The sequence below is a fragment of the Eurosta solidaginis genome, chromosome X, assembly GCF_040869045.1.
Source record: "Eurosta solidaginis isolate ZX-2024a chromosome X, ASM4086904v1, whole genome shotgun sequence".
NCBI lineage: Eukaryota > Metazoa > Arthropoda > Insecta > Diptera > Tephritidae > Eurosta > Eurosta solidaginis.
Window position 1 is genome coordinate 89570111 of NC_090324.1, and position 12693 is coordinate 89582803.

Genomic DNA, 12693 nt, shown 5'->3' on the forward strand with positions numbered 1-12693 from the left:
ACAGAAAATAAATTATTTAAAGACAGAGCTTTAAGCAAGCGTACGCAAATAAATATAGTTCCTCGTATATTGTTCGGTCGAGCATTGAAATTACAAAAATAAAATAGTTGAAATTACAATACTTCATTTTATTTTCGTGAAAATCTTACATTTGAGAGAACCACAAGTTGTTAATTAAATTTTTTCAACTTAAGTAATAGCATTTTTTTATCGCCCCTCAGCAGTGGGCTCGCAAATACTCAGAGTGTATTTCCGCTATGAAAGCTTTTCAGCGAAAATGCAACTTCCTCGCAGATGCCGTGCGGAATGGGTTTAAACAACGTAGATTGAAAGAGAAGCTCGACCTAAATCTCCTCGAAGGTATATCGTGCTTTAGGTTAGGTTGAACTGGCCGGTCCGTGAGGACCTCACATAGACTGATTGCGTCCGTAGTGTTACCAGAAGTTTGTTTTAACGACCAAACTGAAAAACCCTATCAAAAACCAGGACCTATGTTATAAAATAACTCCGTCCTCTTGGCAAATACTAGAAGCTTCCTAGGACTTAAGCCACTTGCTGCTTCTAGATCTGACAGCTGTATCACTCCTTATAGCTGGAGTCTTAGTCTGGCAAGTGCAGGGCACGAGCACAGAACGTTCTCGATCGTTTCCTCCTCCAACCCGCACTTCCTACATACGCTATCACTGACCAAGTCTTATGTTGATTTTTTTAATTTTTATAAGGGACATTGTGTCATGGTCGTCAGAATAAGTGCAATAGTATACATGTCCCAATAAGCCGTTGCCACGCCAGTTTTTCAAATTTGTAAAATACGTAATTTAAGTCATCATTACGAGGATGTTCCCCTTAATTTTTAAGATTGCAGCTATTCGTTATAGAGATATCTTATATGTATATGTTTGTATTTTTATAAAGAAAGTGGACGTAGTTGTCTGCCGATTGTATTTTTTTATTTATATTTTTTTTGAGCACTTCCTCCTTGAATAGGAATATCTGAAGATATTGCTCCCGGCTTGAAGGCAATAGCTCAATTAGGTATTAAAATATCGAAAAGTCAATTTACAGGATATATTTGATATACATATAAAAACTCTGCGTGGCTATATACCAATTAAGGCCACTTCTTGTAGGAACCTTACTCGTGTTCGAAAGTAGCGGCATGACAAATTTCATTACAACAATTAGCAACAAACGAGAATTTTGCTATCAGACCAGCTTTGGTGCTAATAGATGAGGAAGGAACGGAGGTGCGCTTAAACGCGGTGTGAATCGCTCTTGGCTGTGAACAGAAAGGAGCCATACATGTTTTAAAGAAATTGCGTCGACATCAAGTATTAGGGGTGAGCCTAAAACATCGCGTTTTGCATGTGACATATATGTGCCCGTTTAATAAATATGTATTTCTTCGGTAGATGGGGCAGTGCTAGTCTCTACGACCGAACGAAGGACAGTCTCCCCACAAGGAGCTACTCATTGTGTGACAAATTTTGAACGATCCGAGAGAAATTGAGCCATGCTACATTAAAATGCCATGCTTTGGTCCCGGAAAAAACCCCGAGTGACTCCAGTACATATACCAAGCTACCGGTGGAGCTGCAGATTTTGTACGTACGTATTTGTCTTTTTTTTCAGTAGAAGCATGCGTATGTATGTGTGTCGGGGGTTAAAACAACATAAAAACAAGAAATACATACTCGTAGATGAAGGCTATTACGATCGATAGATACATCGTACAATTGTTTGTATGTCCCTTTGAAAATCAAATAGTTCTGCTGAAATAGTAAAAAAAAAATTTACTTTTACTTATTTTCAGCAAGTAATTCGAAACCAGAATTTCGGCTGTTAAAAAACTGAAAGATGTATACTTAAAAATAGTTGATCATGAAATACTTATAGCTTCAAAGCACAGTAAAATATTCAAGTTTTTTTTTCTGCTGGCGACGATAGCTCGCATCCATTCAAGTAATGTCTGAAGTAAAATAAAAAAAAAAAAAAATATTTGTTTGCTTTGCTTTTTTCTGTTGCTGAAATATTTTCCAAATTTTAATTCAAGCAATTTTGTAATACTGAAAATTAGTTCAGCATTTTCAAACCCTGCGTGTGAATCGAATTGGCACAATTGTGCCTTGAAAGGACGACCCCTGTTCTAAATGCTAACGCTAAGTTTAAAGCTTTGAAGTGTCAAACATACTGATGGTGAAATCTAAAACGACTTTAATCGTGCAGCATGTACTTTTTTTTTCTAGCCGAATCGCCCCTAGGCAGTGATTTGCCAAACACGCCTAGTGTATTTCTGCCATGAACAGCTTCTCAGTGAAATTTCATTCGCCTTGCAGATGCCATTCGGAGTCGACATAAAACAAGTAGGCCCCTCCCGCCAATTTGTAGGGAAAATTAAAAAGAGCACGACGAAAATTTATTATTTTTACATTTTTTATTTATTTTTTATTTTATATAGTTTCTGCTGTCTATATAATATCTTTTGGATAATCAATACAACATCACGTCTTTTATTAAGGCTGAAAGTATATTAATAATATGAACGGCTTGTATTTCCATAGCGTTCTCGCCCTTATCGTTTGAGTGACATGGAATATGTTGAAAGCTGAAGTGAGTTTGCAATGTTTTTCGGCCTCATCAGTTGCTTCCGGACTTTCAGCTAGGAATGATCTATATTTGGAGTCATCTACAGGTTTTGTTAATGCTAATAAGTTTTCGTTTAAAATTTGCAAAAAAGTTTATATTAAATATTTTCAGTAATGGCTGATTTACCTAAGATTACAGCTCATCTACAAATCCCTTCATCAGCGGACGCTATGTCCTCGTCCATATCGAGAAATACTGATATAATATCTTCACTTTCTAAGACATCAAATGATTTGTTAAATAGCTGGTCCGCTGAAGATCAATCTAATCAATTGAATCGTCATACTTTTTTGGGTGAAGACCAACGTACATTGCAGCTTGCTTTCGAATTATCATTTGCTGGTTTAACTGATTCTGATGCCACTGCAGATAGAGCTCAGTCACCTTTATCTTCCATGGATCTCAATAATAGGCTTAACAATGAAAGTGCACACCCATTAAGTTACCAACAGCAAGAAGAACTTCACCATGTATTAGGTAAACAACAGGAGCTGCATTCAAAATTTGATTTAGGTTCACTTAAATTTATGAATTCTACGGCTATAAATGGAAACTCTGAATGTATTCAAAGTTGTGCAAACGGCGCTGGTGATATGACATTGAGCAGTTTTTTTACATCACATTCCCTATTGACACATACAATGGATGAACGATCAAAAAAATCCCAAAATATGACAGAATGCGTCCCAGTTCCTAGTTCGGAGCACGTTGCGGAAATAGTGGGACGCCAAGGTAAGTAAGGTTTAGTATAAAATGAAGTGTATTGAAAGAAATAGCAAATAATAGGTCTGATGAAGCCACTGCGGGTCGCGATACATGCAATCCAAGCATCACTATGTTTAAAAAGATTTTGCGAGTTCATCTATAAATGTTCCAAAAGTAATTAGAAACGGAAAACCGAAAATACGATATCATATATACAAACTTCATAAAGTTTGGACCCGTTTTTTGGCGCTGCTAATTTTCATTTAGTTTTTACTGCAAACTAATATTCTTTTTTATTCTCAATGTGTAAGTATGTCATATTATAAAAAAATTACTAATAGTATATTTAGAAACATAGTCCACTAATCTTTTCTGCAATCAGTTTAAATCATGCCTCATGTAGTCAGTGGCGTAATGAGGTTTTCTTGCGTCCGGGAAAAATATTTTTATATTATGGCAGAGTTGGCGCTCGTATGGACATTACAATGCGATGTATTGTATGTACCCCAGATCCGACATCAAATCAAAGCTTTTCCATAATTAACCATGTTTCTATCGCATCTCTTTGTGGCTGTTTTGTTTTCTTGTGTGCGTTGTTTTATATGGCAAGTGCCAATTTCAGCGCATATCTCGGTCTGCAGGCAACAGTGTTTGATTACACATTGTAAAGCAGTTTTTCATCAGAAAACCTTCAACTTCAAACAAATTAGGTCCGAGTGATCCTGCCTGGTTTTAGCTTAAGCACATCACTGTTTGTACTCTGCAGTAACTCATGCTCCGATCATGAAAAAGGAAATTTTTCAAAACCACATTGCTCACGTATTTTGTTTGATGTTCGGGTATAGGGATTTTTGGCTACTCGAGTAATATCTGGGTAATCGGATTGCCGCTACCTAAGTAGGCAGGTATCTCATTACTCAGGTAAATTCACCAGCTACTACCTCCATTCACGCTTTTAAAAAACTGTAAGAGCGCACTGGAATTTCAATCGTCAGCGCATGCTTAGTCAACTGTGTTAACTGGCTACCGATCCAAACTTTGGCATCGAACCTTTTTCCCTCACTGCATCTACATACAAAACGAGCTCTCGTGCTCTTAAAAAACGCCCGAGGTAGCGAAAGTAATTTCAGCAGGGTAGCTGCTTTTTCTACACCTAGCTAAGTATATCAAATATAATAACATATATCATCACTTATTATCACATAGGCCGCAGCCTTAGGCAGATAGTGTGGCCCTCTTAATTCAGGATTCAAGATCTTCATTGGGAATCCGTATCTCAAGGTATCTGCTAAGGCTGATGAAGGTTTTTATGGCAGACATTTACTCGAAGTGCTTGTTAAGCTATTTTCTAGGGACAATAAAAAAAAAAAACTGAAGTTTTTCTCGATGATTGGTTTCCGTGGACATGATTAAGCACTCTCGATATAAAATGCCAACACCACTACTCCATATATATAAAAATGAAATGATGTTCGTTCCTGTCCATGTTTTGGGGCTGACACGAGGCCAATTTTATTCGTTCTTTTTTCATATTATAGGGATCAAATAGGGGAAGGTTGTTAGCAAAAAAAATTAAAACAATTTCTAGGGTCTTGAGATATAGGTCAAAACGTGGACCCGGATAACCCTACCATGTGTTTGTGCAATATGGGTATCAAATGGAAGCTTCTGATGAGTACTTTAATATGGAGTACTTTTCGTACTCCTAGGTGACTAGGGTCTCGAGATATAGGCCAAAGTGTGGACCCAGGTACCCCAAGAATGTGTTTACTCAATATGGATATCAAATGAAAGCTGTTGATGAGTGCTTTAGTACATCATAATTTTTCGTACCCCTGGGTGACTAGGGTCTCGAGGTATAGGCCAAAACGTGATCCCAGATACCCCTAGAATGTGTTTATTCTATATATATAAAAATGAAATGATGTTCGTTCCTGTCCATGTTTTGGGGCAGATACGAGGCCAATTTTATTCGTTCTTTTTTCATATTATAGGGATCAAATAGGGGAAGTTTTTTAGCAAAAAAAATTAGACCAATTTCTAGGGTCTTGAGATATAGGTCAAAACGTGGGCCCGGATAACCCTACGATGTGTTTGATAATATGGGTATCAAATGGAAGCTTCGGATGAGTACTTTAATATGGGGCACTTTTCGTACTCCTAGGTGACTAGGGTCTTGAGATATAGGCCAAAGTGTGGACCCGGGCATCGCAAGAATGTGTTTATACAATATGGATATCAAATGAAAGCTGTTGATGAGTACTTTAGTACATGATAATTTTTCGTACCCCTGGGTGACTAGTGTCTCGATATATAGGCCAAAACGTGATCCCAGATACCCCTAGAATGTGTTTACAATATGGATATCAAATGAAAGATGTTGATGGGTTCTTTAGCAGAGGGTAAATTTCATACATCTGGGTGACTAGGGTCTCGAGATATTGCCCAAAACGTGGATCAGAATAACCTTAGGAAGTGTTTTTACATTATGGGTATCAAATGGAAGCTGTGCTGATGAGTTCTAATTTTTCCCTGGGTGACGAGCGTCTCGAGATCATTTCATGTGTACAACATTTTTTGAATAAATATGCGAATTTCTTTCGAAGGAGTGTAAACATAAACACCGAAGGTTTGTACACTGTTTATGAGAGATCCTTCAGCACACATACACAAACGTATGTCACATTTCGTTGCTAGCTGAACATTTCTACGGCTTTGTATTTGTTATACAAACGACGCTTATGTTCCGTTAATTTGTATGCAGTTCAACTGTGAGCATTGTTCGGACTTCTATCACTAAAATGGTAGGTCTACCACCTTTTTTCCTGAAATATAAGTTCTACCACTTCTACCACGCAAGCTTAAAAATACGTGGTAGATTTTTATAGAAGTTTTTTGAAAAAACCTTATTTTTCCCACAATTATTCGGAAAAAAATCAATGCAGTTGAACGGTTTTATAAAACTCAAAATAACGTCTAGCTTAGCTCCGATCACCATATTACCTCTTTTCCTTTAGGTTTTTAGTACAAAACTGCAACGTACACCTATCTGTATATATGAAAAAAAGTGGTTATTATTCATTATATCAAGATATTTAAAATATAACCGAAATCTATCACTTTTTTCTCAAATCAACCACTACTTTTTGGAAAATCTACCACTAATCAAAATTTTGAAGTCCGAACACTGATAACGATACCGATTTTGAAAACATCTGGAATGGCAAAAGTTCTTAAAGTATGTAAGCTCGTCGTATGGGATGAGTGTACTATGGCGCACAAGAAATCATTGCAAGCACTTGATAGAACTTTGAAGCCAAACAGTCTTTGGAGGTGCCAAAATTTTATTGGCTGGAGATTTCAGGCAAATATTACCTGTAATTCGAAAATCCACGGCTGCAGATGAAATCAATGCATGTTTAAAATCATCGTATTTATGGAGACATGTAAACACGCTTACACTTACTACAAACGTACGTGATCAATTACAAAACGATCCGTCAGCAGCTTAATTTTCACAGCCATTACTGAAAATCGGAAATGGCCAAATGTCTGTCGATCCAACAGGAATGATTACATTGCCTAACAATTTCTGCACTTTTGCACAGTCTAAAGAGGCATTGATACAGAGTGTATTTCCAAACATAGTTCAACATTAAAAAACTATGATTGGCTCAAAAGAGCAATTTTAGCTGGGAAAAATAAGGACGTCAATGATATAAATGCAGCTATTCTGGATCAAATACCTGGTGACATAGTTGCATATAAGTCAACGGACACTATTACTGATCAAGATGATGTCGTAAATTATCCAACTGAATTCTTAAACTCACTCGATTTTCCAGGCCTACCACCTCATAAATTACGATTAAAAATTGGAGCACCGATTATTATGCTGCGCAACATTAATGTGCCACGACTTTGCAACGGTACCAGACTCGCTATGAAGAAACTAATGGGTAACGTTATCGAAGCAACAATTTTGAAAGGGAAGTACAAAGGAGAAGACGTTTTGATACCCAGAATTCCACTGATTCCGACGGATTTACCATTCGATTTCAAACGTTTGCAGTTCCCTATCGCCTTGCCTTCACTGTGACAATTAATAAGGCGCAAGGACAGTCTCTACAAATGTGCGGAATTAATTTAGAATACCCAATTTTTTCTCATGGACAATTGTATGTAGCTTGCGAGTAGGCAAACCATCGTCATTATTCATTTACGCGAAAGAAGTAAAACCCAAAAACGTTGTCTACCAAAAAGTGTTACAATAAAGTTCGAATGAAATTGTATCAAATAATTTGCTTTGTTTCGTATTAATTTTATTCTCTTAGAGCAAATCATTGAATTTATCGCCTAGCGAAGCGGGCGAGGGTACGCTAGTATATATATATATATACAGTTACTCACCAAAGTATGCATAACTACTCGTATGTACAAATTTCAGATTTTGTATCTACTAAGTATCCGAACATAATAATTTAAATGCTTACACGCATTACTGGGCATAGTCTTAGGGAATGGGCTACACAGCATGCACAAAAATAGTACCGTTATGTACATGCAACAAAAAACGTGCGTAGCAATGCAAATTTGTGCTCACAAAAGTATTTTGCTTATTGTTTTTCAACCCGTTACTGGACACTATTAAGTTAGTTTTCTATTTTCGCTGAAGTTATTAGAAGCGAAAAGACAGTACAATCAATTATATTTGTAATTGAGTTCATTTCATTTTAAATTGTCGTAGTGTTCATATTGAAAATGCCAAAGAGCAAAAAAAAAAAATGTTTTATATCTCCATAATGAAGACAAATGTACGAAATACATTTGCGATGGCGTAACGTACCCGTAATTTGGAAAATTTAGCACGATTTGGTCGATCAAAGTTGCTGACTGTGAGAGAAGAACGCGAAATATTGAAAGAAATCGCGGAAACCCACATTTATCAGCCCCAATTATTAGCAGAATAAGAACATCCCTTTCAATTCAAGTATCTGATGAGACGGTGCGCAGAGTAATGAGAAGCAGTAATAATCACGATCGTGCAGTATGGAAAAACCTCTTATTTCAAAATTCAATAAAGAAAAGCGGTTTTCTTTCGCCAACACCTATAAAACCAAAAAGTTGGAGTGTGTAAAACAGTCATATTTAGAGATGAAGGCAAATACAATATTTTTTGTCCGGACGGACGTCATAGGGTATGGCGGAAGCCAAATGAAGAGCTTCAAATCAAAAATGTTAAACCTACATGTTATGTTTTACCAACAGTTGGCAGCCCTCTTTTTCCTACTGTCATTATTATTATATATATATACTCTTTCCCTTTTTTCATATATTGATATAATTACTACTGCTATAGCTATGATGTAAAATTCCTCATACAAATAAATTGAAGTCTTTATTATATAGTATAACCTAAAATCAAGCGCGTGCATTTATTCCTTTATAGGACATAACAATAGAAATGGCGACGAGTAGTAAAATCGGAAAATAATTATTTAGATAGACGGTCCAAAAATTTTACTAAACGTGCACGAACATAACCTCAAAATAAAATGGAGGCTCAAATTCAACAATTGCTACAGGCAATAACCGCCATGACGACAACGATGCAGCAGCAGCAACAGAAAATTGCGGCAAATCATCAAACGAGCAGTACCAACGTAAACATCATGTCAAGTTTCGAAGCATTCGATCCAAAAATAGAATCATTTAAAACATATAAAGAGCCTCTGGATAATCATTTCCATATTAAAAAAGTTGTTGAGGACAAAGAGATGTGTGCAAAACTACTATTACAATACATCGGACCAGCGGCGTATTCCCGTTTAGCAACGTTGGCTTCACCCAAAAATATAAATTTACTGAAATATGATGAAATAGTGGCATTACTGGAAAAACACTTGTCCCGAAAAGAACATTTTAGTAGAGCAACACAAATTTCTTTGTGAAATCCAAAATAGCGAACAGTCGTTGGCAGAATTTTTAATTGCCCTACAGAAAAGAGCAATGGAGTGTGGATTTATATGTGAATGTGGGAAGTCTATCTCAGATATTTTTCTAAGAGCCCAACTAATCAGAGGTATACGCGATGGGCATATTCGAGAACAGCTGCTACAGAATCTGAAAGCAACATTCAAGCAAATAGTTGAAAAAGCAAAAACTTTGGAAGCTGCTAAAATAAATAATAACGTGATCGCAAACAAGGCAACCGGTTCAACAAGCGATGTTCAGCAAATCCGTCAACATGTTAGTAATCATAACTATCGTCGTAGTGGAAATCGTAATGAAAGTTTCTCTAGAAATAGAAATTCAAAGTCATCGACAAGAGTTAATTACAGCGAATTAGGCGTAGAAGGATTGTGTCTAAGATGCGGCCGTAATAATCATTTATCAAAAGAATGCAATGTAGAGAAAGACAAGTTAAAATGTAATTCATGTGGCAAAACTGGTCATGTCAAAAAGGTCTGCATTCAAGATAGAATAAAGCAAAAGAAATCTAAAATTGCAACCAATAACACTACTACATCAAATGCTATTGAATCGTTCACAACAGAAGAGGAATATTATGGTGTGAATCAAGTTATCGACATTTATGAACATAGCACTGCAAAAATATCACGTATGGACGCAGAAAAATTTTATACAGATGTGTTAATTAATGGAAGAAAAAAAAAACTTCGAAATCGACTTAGGTGCCGGCTACACGTTACTGCCGGAAAATCAATTTATAAAATTAAATATCAAAACACCGCTAAGGAAAACAAATATTGCCTTCCGCGTTTATACAGATGATGTTTTTGTGCCAATAGGAGTCGTTACTGTGGACGTAAAGTACAAAAATAGGAAATCAAAAGAAGATTTGCACATTGTATCTTCGAAACGTACCGCATTACTGGGACGTGTATGGATACGCCATTTGAAAATTAATCTACATGAAATTGACGAAGACAGTTCTAAAAACGACATTAGCCACAACAAAATAAATTCTATATCAGAAATCGAACAGCAATTTTCAGAAATATTCGAAGAACGTGTTGGATGCATTCCAGATTTGGTTTGTAGTTTAAAACTACGCCAGGGTGCAAAGCCAGTATTCTTAAAAGAAAGGCCAGTGCCTTTTGCCATACGCGAAAAAGTAGAACGTGAACTGGATAATTTAGAACGAGACGGCATAATTACAAAAATTAATACTAGCAATTGGGGTTCACCTTTGGTGGTAATTCCAAAACCTGATGCTAATGTACGACTATGCGTCGACTATAAAGTAGCTGTTAACCCTCAGTTGGAAACCGCTCATTATCCAATCAAAAGAGTCGATGAAATTTTTAACAGTTTAAAGAATTCTAAATATTTTTGCAAGTTAGACTTATACAAAGCATATCTGCATGTACGAGTTGATGATGACAGCAAAGAAGTGCAAACTATTTCAACGCACCGAGGTACGTACCAAATGAATCGATTATCTTTTGGAATTAAAACTGCCTCGAGTGAGTTTAACCGTATTTTAGATCAAATATTACAAGGCCTCGAAGGTACAGTCTCTTATTTCGACGATATAATTATACATAGTGCAACGTTGAAAGAATGTGAAGAACATCTGATCAAATGCTTTGAAAGATTGAATAAATATCAACTGCACGTCAACAAAAGAAAATGTGAATATTTTAAAGAAAAAATTAAATACCTTGGATATATAGTAAGTCATAACAAAATAGCAAAATGTCCAGATAAAGTAAAGGCGATTATAGACATGCCAAAACCTCAAAATGTAGAGCAATTAAGAAGATTCCTTGCAATGATTACATATTATTCAAAATTTCTACCGGATATTTCGACAATTACATTCCCTTTACGCAAGCTTTTAGAAAAAAATAAAAAGTTTAATTGGACAACACAATGCGAAGAATTATTTAAAAAGCTTAAACAGGAAATTCTTAAAGACATAGTACCATTCAACGAAGCTTTGCCGATAACATTAGCGTGCGACGCAAGCCCAACGGGCATAGCTGCAGTACTATCTCATATTGTTGAAGGAGAGGAACGCCCCGTCGCATTTATTTAAAGAGCATTAACAAAAGCAGAACAAAATTACAGCCAGCTTGACAGAGAAGCGTTAGCAATTATTTTTACCGTTGATAAGTTTTTTATGTATTTATACGGAAGAGAATTCACATTACTGACAGATAATCGTCCTCTAACAAGAATATTTCATCAGAGTGCAAAAACACCAGCCATGACCTCAGCAAGACTACTTCGTTATGCTTCATTCTTGCAGGGATTCAACTACAAAATACAACATCGTAAAGCTGAAGATAATGTGAACGCAGATTGTTTATCGAGAGCACCTAACAACGAAATATCGACGTTTAAACATTTTTTGGATGAAGAAGTACGCAATATTCAGGACGGGACGATCAATCAAATATCGACATTTTCAATCAACGCCACTACTATTTCAAACGAAACAGAGCGTGATGTGGAACTAGCAAAATTAAAGAAGGACTTACTGGATGGCAAGAATTGTGATCCCAATTATTCGTTGCAAGATGGCGTCATATTTAAAGGTGACCGTGTTGTTTTACCAGCACGATTACGTGCAGAAATTTTAAAAGAGCTACATTACACACATGTGGGCATAGTAAAAATGAAACAGTTCGCTAGGAAGTACTGTTTTTGGAAGGGCATCGACGCGGATATAGAGCGACTGGTAAATCGTGTCCTAGTTGTGCGGATGTGAAAAAAAGTCCTCCAAAAGTTGTAACGCACCATTGGGAACAACCAACCGAACATTTTCAAAGAGTGCACATTGATTACGCAGGACCATTTCGAAATCACTATTTTTTCATACTAGTAGATGCGAAATCGAAATGGCCGGAAATTCGAATAATAAGGGATGCCCCAACCTCTGAAAAGACTATAGATTTAATACAAGATATTTGTGCGACACACGGATTACCACAAGCCATTGTATCAGACAATGCAACGATATTCCAAAGTGCAATGTTTAGAGAATTTTGTTGCGAAAATGGAATTATTCAGAAGTTTATAGTCCCTGGACACCCAGCAACAAACGGATTGGCTGAAAGATACGTCCAAATTCTGAAAAGGAAGCTAACAGCGATGGATGATGAAAAATTACCATTGAATATTAAACTACGAGAAATCCTGTTTCGATTCAGGGCAACCCCTTTTGCAAATGGTCAAACCCCAGCCCAAATGTATTTAGGGCGTGAATTAAGAATTAAATTGGATGCTATGCGACCAGTCAAACAATTGAAATCAGCAACACATAATCCAAAAGTGCGTCATCTAAGTGTAGGCGATAGAGTTCAAGTGCGG

The 12693-nt window shown here is 36.5% G+C and overlaps 1 protein-coding gene across 8 annotated transcripts in view; it reads left to right on the plus strand.

Annotated features, from left to right (window-relative positions):
• The window catches only part of LOC137234366 (RNA-binding protein MEX3B), a 308336-nt gene that overhangs the window by 75531 nt on the left and 220112 nt on the right, over positions 1-12693 (plus strand). The window contains exons 2-6 of one of the 8 annotated variants that reach the window (XM_067757950.1): positions 1117-1340; positions 1413-1608; positions 2247-2363; positions 2459-2692; positions 2758-3378. In XM_067757950.1, coding sequence (XP_067614051.1) covers positions 2596-2692; positions 2758-3378 — 718 coding nt within the window. In that variant the 5' untranslated portion in view covers positions 1117-1340; positions 1413-1608; positions 2247-2363; positions 2459-2595. The remainder of the gene's footprint in view (positions 1-1116; positions 1341-1412; positions 1609-2246; positions 2364-2458; positions 2693-2757; positions 3379-12693) is intronic. The other 7 variants (XM_067757952.1, XM_067757953.1, XM_067757956.1 and 4 more) reach the window with 7 other exon arrangements.